The sequence below is a fragment of the Sceloporus undulatus genome, chromosome 2 (assembly GCF_019175285.1).
Source record: "Sceloporus undulatus isolate JIND9_A2432 ecotype Alabama chromosome 2, SceUnd_v1.1, whole genome shotgun sequence".
NCBI lineage: Eukaryota > Metazoa > Chordata > Lepidosauria > Squamata > Phrynosomatidae > Sceloporus > Sceloporus undulatus.
Window position 1 is genome coordinate 9492532 of NC_056523.1, and position 16205 is coordinate 9508736.

At 42.4% G+C, this 16205-nt stretch overlaps 2 protein-coding genes across 2 annotated transcripts in view; one reads left to right on the plus strand and one right to left on the minus strand.

Moving 5' to 3' along the window:
- On the minus strand, positions 1–6490 carry LOC121921870 (zinc finger protein 436-like). The gene is made up of 4 exons (XM_042450536.1): positions 6439–6490; positions 4567–5462; positions 2972–3083; positions 1–1961 (listed from the first exon to the last, which is right to left on the minus strand). Exons 2-4 carry the CDS (start codon positions 5338–5340, stop codon positions 688–690), a joined length of 2160 nt encoding a protein of 719 aa, XP_042306470.1. The 5' UTR covers positions 5341–5462; positions 6439–6490; the 3' UTR covers positions 1–687.
- Positions 6491–8242: 1752 nt separating this feature from the next.
- The window catches only part of LOC121921897 (zinc finger and SCAN domain-containing protein 30-like), a 17275-nt gene continuing 9312 nt past the window's right edge, over positions 8243–16205 (plus strand). Inside the window, exons 1-3 of the mRNA XM_042450610.1 lie at positions 8243–8384; positions 10314–11389; positions 13179–13311. Coding sequence (XP_042306544.1) covers positions 10577–11389; positions 13179–13311 — 946 coding nt within the window. The 5' untranslated portion in view covers positions 8243–8384; positions 10314–10576. The remainder of the gene's footprint in view (positions 8385–10313; positions 11390–13178; positions 13312–16205) is intronic.

Genomic DNA, 16205 nt, shown 5'->3' on the forward strand with positions numbered 1-16205 from the left:
TTGGTGAGGCACAAGAGCTCTCTGGCTGAGAACTCTAGATACCTCTCCCCAGAAATCCTAAGATTCCATAGCATGCAGCCACGGCACTTAAAATGGAACCATAGCACTATAACTATAGCAGTGTGAATGGGACCAAGTACAGAAGCAACCAAACTAGGCACATTCCAGGCCCAGAAATAGAATTTCATTCAAGTGCCTTATAGAAAAATGTCTTCTTCCCTACAATAAAAAAGGGGGGTCTTACAAAGGTTAGTGTCTTAAAAACAAAACAAAACACACACAACACACACACACTGGAATTGTATCAAACACCACCAGAGAGAAAGCCCCATCAATAGGGTAATACAGAATCCCATCCTGCTTCCCATGGGATGAAAAGGAACACAGGACTTTCATTTCTGCAAGCAGGTCCAGCATGCCACTGTGTCCAAAAGGTCCATTGTGCGAGTGGTGGTTTGAAAGAACGGAAAGCTGGCCATAGAGTATTGTTCACATTTCAAATCATGCAAGGATCACAAACACTTGATCTCATAAACACACAATACACCGGCTTGAAAGTAGCTTTTTAACAATGATTTTCCCTATACAAAACCAGAGAAGAGAAAGGAAAATGTTCAACACTGCTTTGATCTGTGCTATTCTACTTTGTTGTGTGTCTAAAGCTGATTCATGTCCTCCCTTCTCTCACTATTCATTTCTAACTTCCAGTTTGCTGTCCATTTTCACATGGGCAGATGTCTCTAGTTCACCACCAGTCAAGATCTTTTCACCTTTCTCTCCCACATGGACCGTGTAATGCCTGTGAAGTTCCGATTTGGATCTGAAGTTTTTCCCACAGTCTGTGCACAGGAATGGCTTGGCTCCTGTGTGGGTTCTCTGGTGTGAAATGAGATTCGAGTTCCGGTTGAAACTTTTCCCACAATCCATACAGACGTACGGCTTCTCCCCAGTGTGGATTTTCTGATGCCTGGTAAGGCTGGTGCTATCACAGAAGCTTTTCCCACAGTCGGAGCATATATAGGGGGTACCCCCTGTGTGGACTCTCTGATGTCTGACGAGGCTCATGTTGGAGTAGTAGCTCTTCCCACATTCATCACACTCAAAAGGTTTTATCCCCGTGTGGGTTTTCTGATGTGTAATGAGGTTTGAGCTCCAACGGAAGCCCTTGCCACATTCCAAGCATGTGTATGGCATCTCTCCCGTGTGGATTCTCTGATGAAGTGTGAGGTCAGCCTTCCTGCAAAAGTTTTTCCCACAGTCAGCACAGTTGTACGGTTTCTCTCCTGTGTGGATCCTCTGATGGATTCGAAGCTCCGACCTTTCGCAGAAGCCGACGCCACATTCTGCGCATTTGTAAGGCTTCTCCCCCTTATGAATGATGGAGTGCCTGATTAAGTGCGACTTCACCCGGAAACTTTTCCCACAGTCCAGGCACTGATAGGCTTTCTCCCCAGCGTGGATTCTCTGATGAATTGTGAGGCCTGAACTTTGGCAGAAACATTTGCCACAGTCCAAGCATTTGTACGGCTTCTCACCTGTGTGGACTCTCTGATGTCTGACAAGGCTGGTGCTGTAATTGAAACTCTTCCCACAGTCCAAACATTTATAGGGCATGCTGCCAGTGTGGGTCACCTGAAACTCAATGATCTCTGAGTTCTCTGGTAAACTGCTATCATCAATTCCGGCAGTACTGTCACTTTTCACCGTTTGGATTCTCTGTTGGCTTGTGGTTTCACTGATGGCCTTGTTACCTTCACAAGGAAAGGATTTTCCTATTTTCTCCTCAGATGAACTTCTTGGAAGCTCCTTGGATCCCTGCCAGTCTCTGGAAAGGTCTTCTGCCGCAGAACATTGTGAACGCACCTCTTCTGGATTGCCCATCTCTACACTATTTGGTGCTCCTTCTCCTTCTTCAAGTCCTTCAGGTTGGCCTTTTTCACTTGTACACACAAGATCTTCACCTACATAGGAGAATAAGGAGGAAAATATTAAATCTTTTTTTTTTTTGGCCTGATTTCGCCACATGCTATGGTATGTTCAAGTTTAGATTGCCATGTATTCTAGGTGGGACTGTCCATGGAAATATGTTTGTTTAGGTAAGAGTCAAAGTGGTATAGCACTTTACAAGCAGAGATCCTACTCAGCAGCTACATAGATACAATGGATTATGCTACACAGGCACTGTACGAAATCTTACCTTTGTGCAACATGACAAGCAATCCCCACTTGCACAATCATGGCCAGGATAGCATCCTGCTTTACCTCCTTGAAGGAAAACTGCTTCTTTAATGGTATTTATGCTTGTGTACATCACTTAAAGGGATCTAGCTGATGTATTAGACTAGAGCTAAATTCCGTATGAAGTCCACTTTAACTCCTCCCTGCGCTCCTTTCTCTCTTTCAGCAGGATGTCTTTAATTGTTTTAACCATTAAAAAAAAATACAGTTCTTTAATTATTTTTTAAGTTTTGTAAAATATGATTTGAACCTAGGGCTGCTGCCACACTACAGAAATGAAGGCGCCTGACACTACTTTAACATCCATGGTTTGATGCTATGGAATCCTGGGATTTGTAGTTTGGTGGGGCACCAGAGCTCTCTGACAGGGAAGACAAAATATCTCAAAAAACGACAAATCCCCAAATTCCATAGAACTGAGTCCTGGCAGTTAAAGTGGTGTCAAACTGCTTTATCTTGTTTTAGATTCCTGTAAACCATTATTATTATTATTATTATTATTATTATTATTAAGCTTTTAATTAAACATGATACATATTAATACATATTAACATTCAAACAAATTAAAATAACATTGGATAACTATGGGTCCCATCCAAGGAGAGTGGCAGGACATAAAATTCAATAAACAAATAATGAAATTGTGGTGAGTCTATCTATCACACACACATTTTCAAAGAAAATACACACACACACACACAAAATAATCACTGAGAACACTTGTTAATCTTACTGGGAGAACTGGCAATGGCAGCATTACTCTCCTGGAATATCTGATTTTGCTTGCAGTCCAACAGAATCTCTTTGGCCCCAGGGAAATTCAAGGCTGTCTCTTTAACTGGCACCTGAAATAAAAACCAAGATCTCATTTAGTATAGAGGGATGGAACTGAAGTGGTCCGGTCATGGCTGGACTGAAAGCCAACGCCCAACCTGTTTTAAATGGTCATCTGAAATTTTGGACTGCTAGCTAAGGAATTCCAAGAGTTTTATTCCCAAACTTTCATCTCATGCTAACAGAGATTCAGACCCAGAACAAACAGGTAAAGGTGCATCTATTTCGACAGGCTTTTTGACTGTTTAGGCAGGATGCCCTTGTACAATGTGCTGGGTTTTCTATTTATTTTTGTTGTGCTGATGTGTTTTTGTTAATGTTTTAACAGGTTTTAATGTTTTTATACATTTAACTGCTTTTTAACTTTGGCATTTTGTGAATTTTAACTGTTTTCTTTTTTCATCGGTTGTAAACTGCCTTGAGTCCCAAACTTGGAAAAAGGTGGGATATAAATACAATCACAATCATCATCATCATCATCATCATGTAAGGGACTGACAGTTGTGCCAGGGACCAGCACCATATTTACACCCATGGCTACAATTTTTTATGTGTGTATGTTTTTGCAAATTAATGTTTACCTCCCTAGGAATCTCTAGGTCCTTCAGCGCAACTCTGTGGTCAACATCTGGCAGACGCTGGCCATAGAATCATGCTGGAGGACCTACAAAGGTCTAGAGAAGTGTTTTCTTTAGGAGCTTCTAGGTTCTCCAGCATAACTCTATGGTCAATAGATGGCAGAGTTGTGCTGGAGGATTTAAGAGATTCCTAGAGAGAACATATTAATCTAATCTGCAAATAATCAAATCCGCTAAAGTCAAAGCCGCAAACGTGGAGGGCCAACTGTATATATTCCTCATTTGCCACTCTGTGTTTTTTCATCTGAATGATGCACATCACACAAGAGTGGTTGATGCTTAACGTATCATGTTTAATGTCTTTGTGGAAGCTCTTCATATTGCATCACCACAGCATATAAGGAACTGTCTCTAGTCTCAAGTTATGGTCTGGAAATTTCAGAACCTGGGACAGTTCTGGTTTAGAAATCCTAGGCTGCGTCCGTACTGCAGCATTATTGTGGTTTGACATCACTTTAACTGGCATGGCTCAATGCTATGGACTTCTAGGATTTGTAATTTTCTGAGATAATTGGCCTTCGGGCCTGAAGAAAAAGAGCCCTCCTCCAACCACCATCTTGAGGGGGAGAGAGGCCTTGAAATTTTGTGTATTGTATTGCAATTTTATTGTACACCGCTATGATCATTGCGGAATAGCGGTCTATAAATAAAAATTATTATTATTATTATTATTATTATTATTATGCCACAGCAAACAACAAATCCTGGATTCCACAGCACTGAGCCATCACAGTTAAAGCAGTATCAAACTGCATTATTTCTGCAGTGCAAATACAACCCTAAATGGGGTTCATCTCTAAGCACATGTGCTTACAGCAGCCACTTTGGATTGATTATGAGAGGGCTTCATCCTTACCTGTGCTTCTGGCTTCTCAGGATTCCGCTTCTTCATCTGGAACCCCTCCGCCAGGGCCACTGCCTGGGCACAGCTCTTTGGGCAACCCTCCATGACCCAGTTCTGGATCTCCGGAGGCAAGATGGCCAGAAACTGCTCCAGAATCACCAGTTCCAGGATCTGTTCCTTAGTGTGCCTTTCGGGCTTCAGCCACCGGCAGCAAAGGAACCAGAGGCGGCTGCAGATCTCTTGGGGACCCTCGGCCTCCTGATAGCGGAACTGCCGGAAGTTCTGCCGCTGGATCTCCAAGACTACAGCATCTTCTGCCGGGACCTCTTCCTGCGACTGTTCTGGCAAATTCAGGGTTCTGGATGCCTCTTGGGGTTCTCCAGAGAAACCCAATTGGGTTTCAGTCTCCTGCTCTTCTGTGGAGCACTGGTTACCTTCTGCCTTGATTTTGAAGGACGCTGGAGAGTTCTGGGCTCCAATCTGATGAGAGGCACCCACTGCATCTGGGGCCCAGCTCAGACAGGCCTCCATCTTTGGAAATTCCCGCCAATGCGTCTTTCCATACGTGAGCCCATAATCCAACTCATGTTTCCCTTGCGTGTCGGAGGTGTTTGCCAGAAAGCCACCCATGTGCCCAGCCAGAGTAGCATGGGAGCCATTCACCCCTTCTTCCTCCACTGTGGGGCCGGCGGTCTCCTCAGTTTTGACCCTCAGAGGCACTCCCTGTTCTAGCTTGACCTGAACCACAGCACTAATATTCGACGACACTCCCTGCTCTGCGGCCATTTTGTGCCAGGCAAATCCGTTCCCCTAGGCTAGCGTCCTGGGGTCTCTCCTCGGACTACGGAGAATCCCCAGCCAAGACGTAGCTACAAAGAAGAGTCAATAACATTCTAGGTGGCTTCTTCCTAAAGAAAAAGAAATGGAAGTGGTTGAGATGAGAAAACCGGGACTGGCCTCATTTCAGCCCCTTCTAAAGCTCCCCCATCACCCGCCATGTCTTAAATTGGGGCCATTTTGTTTTGTCCCAACTGGCCAAAAGCTACTCAAAATACCTGAAAATGCTGCAATTTGTTTCCTCTACTTCTTCCCAGAGTTTCCCAAACCTCTCCAAAGTAACCCCCAGAATTCAAGGATGTGGACAACCTTGGAAGGTATCCAGAGAAGGGTGTCCAAAATGGTGAAAGGTCTAGAAACCATAAAGCCCTGTGAGGAGAGATGTAGGAGCTGGGTATGTTTAGCCTCGAGAAGAGATGGTTGAGAGGTGTCATGATGGCCCTGTTTCAATATATGAATGGATGCCATAATGAGGATGGAGTAAGCTTGTTTTCCAGCTCAACATTAGGAGGAACTTCCTGAGGGTAAGAGCTGTCTGACAGTGGAAGGCACTCCCTCAGAGAGTGGTGGAGTCTCCTTCTTTGGAGGTGGTTAAACAGAGGCTGGATGGCCATCTGTCAGGGATGCTTTGATTGGGAGTTCCTGCATGGCAGAATGGGGTTGGATTAGATGGCTCCTTGGGTGCATCTGCACTGCAGAATTAATGCAGTTTGAGACCTCTTTAACTGCCTTGGATCAATGCTATGGAATCCTGGCATTTGTAGTTTTGTGAGTCGCTGAGCCTTCTCTGTCAGAAGGAGCTCTGGTGCCACAATAAACTACAATTCCCAGGATTCTCTAGCATTCAGCCAGGGCAGCTAAAGCGGTCCCAAACCAGATTATTCCTGCAGTGTGAATGCAACCTGGGGGTGAAAGGGGGCTTCACTGCCTTGCGCCAGTTTCATCTCTGGCTCCCTTTTGTTGCAAAGCCCCCTTTGAGACAGGCTGCAACTCCGAACACGCGTGTACGGCGCATTCCCACGTTCATCTTGCTTGTCTGACACTTACCATGCGGAGCAGCAGCTGAACATTCCAACCGGAAGGAGCGCCTCCCCCTCCCCTCCGCAACAAGATGGCCGCCGGCGTGTATTGGCCCCTCTAGGAAGACGCTTCTCCGGGAAACTCTATCGCCTTGACCCAGTGGTCCCCAAAGTAGACTCTTTTCAGGGCTTTTGGACTTCAACTCCCAGAATCCCAGCCTATTGGCCGACATGACTGAGGCCTCTGGGAGCTGAAGTCCAAAATTCTCTTCACTGTGAAAGCAATGCCATTCTTCTTACTCTTGGACTAAGTTTTGATCTGCACTGCAGAATTAATCCAGTTTGATACCCAATGCCCATGACTCTCAATGCTATGGGACTGTATGAATTGTACTTTTGTGAGCCTTCCTGTCAGAAAGCTCTGGTGCCACAGCAAACTGCAAATCCCAAGATCCCCTAGCATTCAGCCAGGGCAGTTAAAGCGGTGTCAAACTGGATTATTTCCTGCAGTGTGGATGCAGCCTCAGAGCAGCTCACAGTCTTAAAAGAGCAGTGCAGTTAAAACATACAAAATGATCCCTTAAAACTGATTGCAATATTCTAATTAATTATACTATTTATACTATATGATACTATACTATTATATATATTATATTGTATATACTATATTGTATTGTACTATTATAGTATATTGATTAAACTATTACAGTATTTAATCCTTTAAAACTGATTACAATATTTTAATTATTAATACTATTTATATTATACTATATTATATTATATCACATTATATATACCATATTATGTTATACTATTATACTATATTAATTATACTATTACAATATTTAATCCTTTAAAACATATTACAATATTCCAATTAATTAAATTATTTATACTATATTATACTATAGTATTATATATACTATATTTATAATATAATATAGTATCTATAATAGTATAGTATAATATAGTATAAATAGTTTAATTTATTAGAATATTGTAATCAGTTTTATTATATAATACTATATTAATTATACTATTACAATATTTAATCTTTTAAAACTGATTATATTATTCTAATTATTTATTTATACTATATTATACTATACTATTATATATGCTATATTATATTACAATATTATAATTTATATATATTATATATATTATAATATATTGTATATTATATATATAATTTATATATAATAGTATAATAATTATATATATAATATTATAATAATTATAAAATGATTATATAATATCTATAATTATTTAAATGTATTATACTATATTATGATAATTATATAATATATATAATATTATAATAATAATAATTATAATAATATTATAACAAATAGATGGCTCCTTAAAATAATAAAAAATAAAAAACAATAAAAATAAAATAATAATAAAATAATAAAACATCTTATACTACTCTGATTAGAATAATTCCCTGAAAATAATATTTATCAGAGGGTAAGAACTGGAAGAATAAACTTAATATATCTACTATTTCCCTTTGCAATTTTAAAACCCAAGTTTTCTCAGGAAAAATAATAATCTTTTTTTATTTTGGCTTGCAACTACATTTCCCAGAAGCCCTTGCAGATCCAAAATAACCTCCCACGTGCAAAAAATAAATAAATAAAACAAAACAGAGAATCTTTATTTAAAAACAAAAAGAATTAGAAACAGTGATCCAAGTTTTTAAAAATAAAGAAATAGCAAAGCAAAAGCAAACAGGCTTTGCATAGCTTTGCAGGCATTTTTGGTGGAAGAAACCCCTTCCAGAACAAAACAAGAGCCTGGATTTCTTAGGAATCATAGAGTTGGGGTGGAAATTGTTCAATTTAAATTATATTTTAGCGAAACCCCTTCCGGTTCTGATCCATTCCCCCGGAAACAGCTTTTTAAACATATATTGTGGCATGGGACTAGTCCAAAGAAGGGGTGCTTGCAAGAGGGATTCTTATGAGGGTAAGTGACAGGTTTGGAGGCATTTTAGTTATTTAGAATTATTCAATTATTCAGCCAATGAAGGTATTGGTTTGTAGTTATTAAAGAGGAAGAATTCAATTTTTGCACTGCAGATCTGCTCTGCAGTGAAACCTGCTGAATTTTCAATGTGACTTTATTCAAAAAGACTGCATCTGCACTGCAGGGTTAATGCAGTTTCATGCTGCTTTAGCTGCCATGGCTCCATGTGATGGAATGGGATGCAGTTTGTTGTGGCTCCAGAGCTCTCTGACAGGGAAGGCTAAATATCTCTCACCCAACTACAAATCCCTCAATTCCAGTGGCAGTTAAAGCTGTGTCAAACCGCATTAATTCTGCAGTGCAGATGCAGCCTACTATTGCAGCCTCCTGCCAGGGAGAATATTAAGTGCTACAGCTCCTCCATCCTATGAAATCCTAGGGTTTTTAAAAAAAATTACAAGGTCTTTAAGGCTTCTCTGCCAAAGAGCACTGGTGACTCACAAAACTACAGATCCCAGGATTCTTTGGCAGAGAAGACTATGGAATCCTGGGATGTCTAGTTTTACACTGCATTTACAACCTTCTCTGCCTAAGAGTGCTGGTGCCACCATTAACTACAAACCCCACGGTACAAAGCACTGGGCCAGGGCAGTTAAAGTGGTCTCAAACTGGCCAGGGCTAAACAACAGGGTATAAATACCACAAATAAACAAACAATAAGACTACAAATCCTAACGTTCTATAGGATAGAGCCATGGCAGTTAAAGCGGTGTTAAACTACATTATTTCGATAATGTAGATGCACCTCTTGAACTCAATTTACCTGAGCCCAAAACCTGAGGAAGGCGAAGCTGAGAGAGTGTGCCTGGTCTGTGATTGATTCACCCAGTGAGATTCACAGCTCAGTAGGAATTTGTAGCATGATCTTCCAAGTACTGGAATGAATGAATGAATGAATATATATATATATATATATATATATATATATATAATCTATGAGTTTAAATGGTTTCATGTGTTTTAATCTGTGTTGTGCCTTGGGGAGAGGCGGTTAAATAATAATAATCTCTCTCTCTCTCTGGCTTTGCTTCGCGAATGAAGATTCAGGAAGGACTCATCCCGTGCTTTGTATAAGTGCGTTGGTGACTAAAAAGGCCAATCCGGGACAAACAGGTTCAGTTGCAGAAAGCACAGCGGAAAGTCTCCTTGGGTGATCTTTCCGGGTTGCGGTTCTTTCTGCGTTGTCGTTTCTCTTCGAGACTCGTTCGCTGTGAGCTTTCGAAAGAGGCTGCAGTATCGTGGATAGTGCGTCTCCATGCCTCCCGATGCAAGGCCAGAGCGGACCATTGTTGGTGATCAGTTTGGCCGAGCCTGAGATGTTGTTTCAGGGAGTCCTTGTATCTCTTCTTTGGGGCGCCCCTCTTACACTGACCCGTGGCGAGTTCACCGTAAAATACTATTTTGGGGAGGCGATGGTCCTCAATTATTTATATATGTAATGTAAATTACACTCGTCCCTACACATTTATGGCTTTGACTTTTGCAGATTTGATTATTTACGGATTTTATGAATATGTTATCTCTATGTCCTCCAGAGCAACTCTGTGGTCAACTTTAACCAAAAGTCACACTGAAGGACCCAGAGATTCCTAGAGAGGACATTCCACTAGGCCTTTGTGGTTCCTCCAGCACAACTCTATGGTCAATGTCTGGCAGATGTTGACCACAGAGTTGCACTGGAGGACCTAGAGATTCCCAGAGAGGTGTTTTTTCAGGTAACAGTGTTTTTGTTATTAGTGGGTTTTCCACAGTCACAGAGATCCTGTGCCCCTAAGCCCAGCAAATATGGAGCGACGAGTGTATTATATTATATTATATTAATATTATATTATATTATAATTTATACTATTTTCTCCCTTTTCATGACAGCTGGCCAAGGTGACCACCTCACTCTTCTTCACTGGAGAACCTGCTGTGTGCATCTGTGTATTTTCTACTTTCGTTCCTGAAATTTATCGTTATTTCTTTCCCCATTACAAGGGGGATCTCCTTCCATCGATCTCAAATACTGGTCCTGTCGTGTCTCCTATTGTACTAACTCCAGGGGATCCAAATATCTCCAAACCATCCAGAAACCATCATTTGCTGCATCCCTGTGTCAGGATCCCGCTGTCTGTTTGTGGGAACACAAGATGGCTACTGAACCAGCGCCTAAGGCGGGATTCAGCCTCCAGTTCCAGGCAGCTTTGGAGAACTGGATGCTGCCAGGGCTCAAAATTCAAGAGCAAGGCTTTGCGATTCCCAAAGCTAGGGAGGAACTAGGGGACGCAGAGAAGCCCTCGCGGACGCTCCACACCATGAGAGTCAGGGGTTCAAGTCAAAGAACACAGGTGCCACCAGTGAAACAGGAGCGAGGTGACCTGCTCCTTCAGCAATGGGAAACTCAATGGCAGGAGTTCTTGAAAATGGTGGAGTCCCCCCAGTCAAAATGGGGGATGCCGCAGCAGCCGGAGGAGCCTTCACCATGGGACGACGTGCAGGGCTTCCTGGCCGCTTTCGAGCAAGTGGCCAGAGCGTGTCGATGGCCCAAGGATGAGTGGGTGGCCCGACTCCTGCCAGCGCTCCAAGGAGACGCTGAGCGAGCCTTTGAGAAAATGGATGCCAGAGACAGAGAGGATTATGGGAAGGTGAAGGCGGCCATTTTGGAAGAAGACACCCTGAGCCGGGAGCAGAAGCGCCAACAGTTTAGGCGTTTTTCCTACGAGGAAGCTGAGGGACCCCGAGGGGTTTATGGCTGCCTCCAGGAGCTTTGCCAAGGGTGGCTGAAGGTGGAGAGGCACACCAAGGAGCAGATCCTGGAGCTGCTGATCCTGGAGCAATTCTTGACTGTCCTTCCCCCAGAGATTCAACACTGGGTCAGGGGAAAGAGCCCAGAGACCTGCTCACAGGCAGTGGCGCTGGCAGAGGGTTTCCTACAGATGCAAGAGCAGAGGCAGGGGCAGGAGGTGAGGGGATGTCTTTCCGTGGCATTGGTGGGATATTTTACACCCTGGTAGCATCAGGTCAGTTCTCAAAATGTTCAACTGCAGCTCCCAGCACTCACCACTAGTGGCTGTACTGACCCAGGGCTACTGGGAGTTGCAGTTCAATCACATCTGGAGAGCTGCACAGTTTCCACCATTGGCCTCAATCTAATTTCTGTTGTTGTTGCTGTTTGCCTTTACATCATTTCCAACATATTGCAACCCTAATGCGAACCTATCATGGGGTTTCCTTGGTAAGTTTCTTCAGAGGGGGTTTGCCGTTGCCATCCTCTGAAGCTGAGAGAGTATGACTTGCACAAGGTCACCCAGTGGGTTTCATGGCCAAGCTGGGAATCGAACCCAGATCTCCAGAGCTGTAGCCCAACAATCAAACCACTACACCACACTTGCTCTTGTAAACTTAATTGATTCAGAAAGCCAATGTGGTATCATGGTTGTTGTTTTGGACTAAGAGTCCAGGGTCTCAGCCCTTGGCTGCTGCCATACTGCAGAATGAATGAGGTTTGACACCTCTTTAACTGTCATGGCTCCATCCTATGAATTCCTGGGATTTGTACTTTGTTGTGGCACCAGAGCTATCCAACAGAGAAGGCTAAATCTCTCACAAAAGTACACATCCCAGAATTCCATTGTCTTGAGCCATGATGGCTAAAGTGGTATCAAACAGCATTAATTCTGCAAAATAAATGCAGCCTTACTTAGCAATGGGAATCCACTGGGTAACAGTGGGCAAGTCACACTCTCTCAGCTACAGAGGACGATAATGGCAAGAAAACCCTATGTTAGGTTCACCCTATCAGAATCAGAAACAGTTAGAAGGCATGCAACAATAAGATTCACTGAATCTAATCTGGATGAGAGTAACAATTGGATTTTGGCCTAAGGTTGGGAAGATAGGTTCAGGTCTTCACTGGGCCCCCTTGGACAAGTCACTTTAGATGGTTTATTTATTTATTTACTTAGTTAAGGGATTTATCTCCCACCTTTCTTCTAAAATTGGATTCATACAATTTTATACAACATTTTAAATAATTATGTGCGTGAAATATAGTTTGTGCACATGGAACCATCAGAACGCAAAGGTATCACTGTTTCAGCCACCCATAAAAAATGTTTTTGTTTTTGAAATATTTCAGAATTTTGGAATTCCAATAAGGGAGGCTCAACCTGTATGAAACTACGTATCTCTGTTACTTCTAGTATGGAAAACAACAGCAAAACCCAGCAGTCCTGATCTGTCCAGATTAGTTTCCAGCCCTTACACATTGTAAACTGCTTAGGGAGTGCTTAAGTGTACTGATAAGCGGTATAGAAATAAACTTACTATTGCTATTGCTACATGTGTTTTAGATCATGTAGAAAAATTGGGGAGGTCAGCAAAGGTGTGTTGTGTGTTTGTTGAGGGTTGTCATTATAAGGATAAAATGGCGGGGAGCATAAGATCTTGAACCCCTTGGGAAATATTACCCATAAAGAAAGAGAATACATACAGTGGGCCCTTGGTATCCGCTAGTGTTTGGTTCCAGGACCCCTTGTGGATACCAAAATCTGTGAATGCTCAAGTCCCATTAAATACAGTGGCATAGTAAAATGGTGTCCCTTATATAGAATGGCAAAATCAAGGTTCACTTTCTGGAAGTTATATTTTTGAGGAATATTTTCAAGCCGTGGATACTTGAATCCATGGATAAAGAAACCGTAGATACAGAGGACCGACTGTACTGAAAGGGATTTTGTCTGCTTTTTCTAGATGCTGATACCATTTGAGGAGGGAGAGGCAATCCCTCTCTCTGAGGCAGAGCGGGTGTCATCCGACAGTGGAAATGGGCAGTTGTGCTGGGATGCCAAGCATGAGGAGGATGGGGGACATGTTGGCTCCGCAGGTGAGTGCAATGTCACACAGATGTGTATGGGAGTTTCCTGACACCTCAGCTTTTGGGTGCTTGCAGCTCCATTAGACAGTTCTTAACCTGTGGCTCATTCCTTCCCCATCCAGCCTTGAGTCTGAAACTATGATTCTCTCAGTACAGCTGAAAAATCACATATAGCCTTTTCTGATGCTGTATCATGCTATGGCTCATGTACAGTTTGTGATTGACAGTATCATTTCTATAGATACTCATTATTGATACAGATATAGATATTTCTATAGATACTGTAGAGAGAGTGTGTGATGTAGTGGTTTGAGCATTGGGCTATGACTATGGAGACCAGGATTAAAATCCCAGCTCAGCCATGGAAACCCACTGGGTGACCTTGGGAAAGTCACACTCTCTCAGCCTCATAGGAAGGCCAAGGCAAACCCTCTCTGAACAAATCTTGCCAAGAAAACTCTATGATAGGGTCGCTTTATGGTTGCCATAAGTCGGAAATGACACGAAACAACAATAGATACTGTTGCTGACCATGGTAATCCTCATCCTGTATCTCTTTGACACTGGTTCATTGGTGCTTATTGTTTTTGTTGTTACTAATGTTTATACAGTCTATAGACCCATCAATAGAAACAACAAAAAACAAAAATTGTATAATAACTGATGGGATACAGTTTAACATTCTATAAACGCAATAAAACTTTTTAGAAACGGTGGCCAATTTTAGGAGCATCCTTCTGTCTAATCTTAATTACCAAAACAGGAACTTGGTAACTGACAGGTGACATTAGAAGCATAGAACCACAGAATCCTAGAGTTGGAAGAGACCTCCAGGTCCATCCATTCCACCCCCTGCCATGCAGAAAGACACAATCTAAAAATTCCCAACAGATGGCCAAACAGCCTCTGTTTAAAAACCTCCAAAGGAGACTCCACCACTCTCCGAGGGAGTATCTTCCACTGTGAAACAGCTATTACTGTCATGAAGTCCTTTCTAATGTTGAGCTGGAATCTCTTTTCTTCTACTTTGAATCCATTGCCAGGGCCATCCATTCCACCCCCTGCCATGCAGGAAGACACAATACAAGCACCCTCGAGAGATGGCCATCCAACTTCCAAAGAAGAAGAGTCCACCACACTCCAAGGCAGTGTGTTCCACTGTCAAACAGCTCTTATTGTCAGGAGGTTCTTCCTAATGTTGAGATTAGAACACTGGAGGACAGAGCTGTGTGTTCCATAGGAGCCCTGGTAGCACAGTGGTTAAATGCCTGTACCGCAGCCACTTACCAACAAACCACAAGGTTGTGAGTTCAATACCAGCCTGGGGCTCAGGGTCAACTCAAGCATGCATCCTACCGAAGTCACTAAAATGAGTACCCAGCTTGTTGGGGGGCAATTGGCTTAACATTGTAAACCGCTTACAGAGTCCTTAAGTGCACCGATAAGCGGTATAGAAATGTACTTGCTATTGCTATTCCAGGCAATCTTCTTTGCATCCCCAAATCTGCTGCCCTCCCATTTGGTGAATGATAAGTCTCCTGCCCACCAACAGTATTGAAGTTCAGCTGATTCAACAGCAGGTGGGAACATCTTCTTTTGTAGGTGGGGATGCAGGGCACCATCTTGGCTTAGCCCTGAGATTATTTGTTTACTTATATTTTCATCCTACTTTCCACAAAAAACTGGGACTCAAAGCAGCTCACAACATGATTTTTAAGAACACTGTGATTAGAGTCCTGCTGGCGATTCACACATGCCCAAATTCCCTGAGGCATTTTTCTGTGATGCAGAATCAGTGCAAGGTTACAAAACCAGAATTGCTTAGGCCAGCCAATGCACCTCCTTTACCCCCCAAAGTGGCTCACATGTGTTTGAACTCCTATGACTGTCAGAGACAAAAAGGATGGCTGTTCTTGGCAGGTTCAAAAAGCAGCCATTCTCCTCATGGCTATAGGTAAAGATGGCTAAAGTGTCATCCCAGGGCAGCTACCTAGGATTGTATTTGCTTCCCTTGACTTGTCCTGATTGCTCTGGCAGCCCTTTTTCTGGCCTAAAAAAGGAGATGAATTGCTGTTTCTGGAAACCTGCAAGAGTGGTGGACTCACCTTTTAAATAGGATGCAGTTCCTTCTTTGACTGACATTAAAAAAAAAATTCAAAAGCAAAAAATAACATCCCCAGCCTTGTCTGTGGTTTTTTTTTTTTTGTGTTTCTGTTTTTTTGGCGGTCCACGAAACTGCTGGAAGATTCCAGGAGCAGAGAAATGTCCCCAAAGCCTATTGTGAATGCCGGCCTCTGAGTTGTGGATGCTTTCTTATGGTGCTTTTGAAACCAGAAAAGATATTCTGCCTGGATTGAGATTCCTTCGAACCATCTTAACTGATAGCAGAACTAACATCTAGGGATACGTCTACACAGCAGAAAGAATGCAGTTTGACACCACTATAACTGCCCTGGCTCCTTTCTATAGAAATGTGGGATTTGTAGTTTGGTGAGGCACCACCAGCACTCCTTGGCAGAGGAAGCTGAAGGCCTTATAAAACGACAAAACCCAGGATTCCATAGGATGGAGCTACAACCCATAAAGTGGTGTCAAACTGCACTATTTTACTGCGTAGATCAGGGGTAGGCAACCTTTTTTGAGCCGGGGGCCAGGTTAGTGTCCCCCAGACAACCGGGAGGGGGGGGGATATAAATAATTAAATAATTAAATAATATAGGACAACATTTTCAAATGCAGGACACGTTTTTAAAAAATGGAGGACATGTTTTTGATGATTTTTAAACAATGTTAATATAAATGCATGTTTCTTAGGCATGATCAAAATGGAGGACATTTGGGCATTATTCCTAGACAGATGAGAAAATAGTGAAGGAAATAAAAGAGCAAATAAAGTTTTTCCT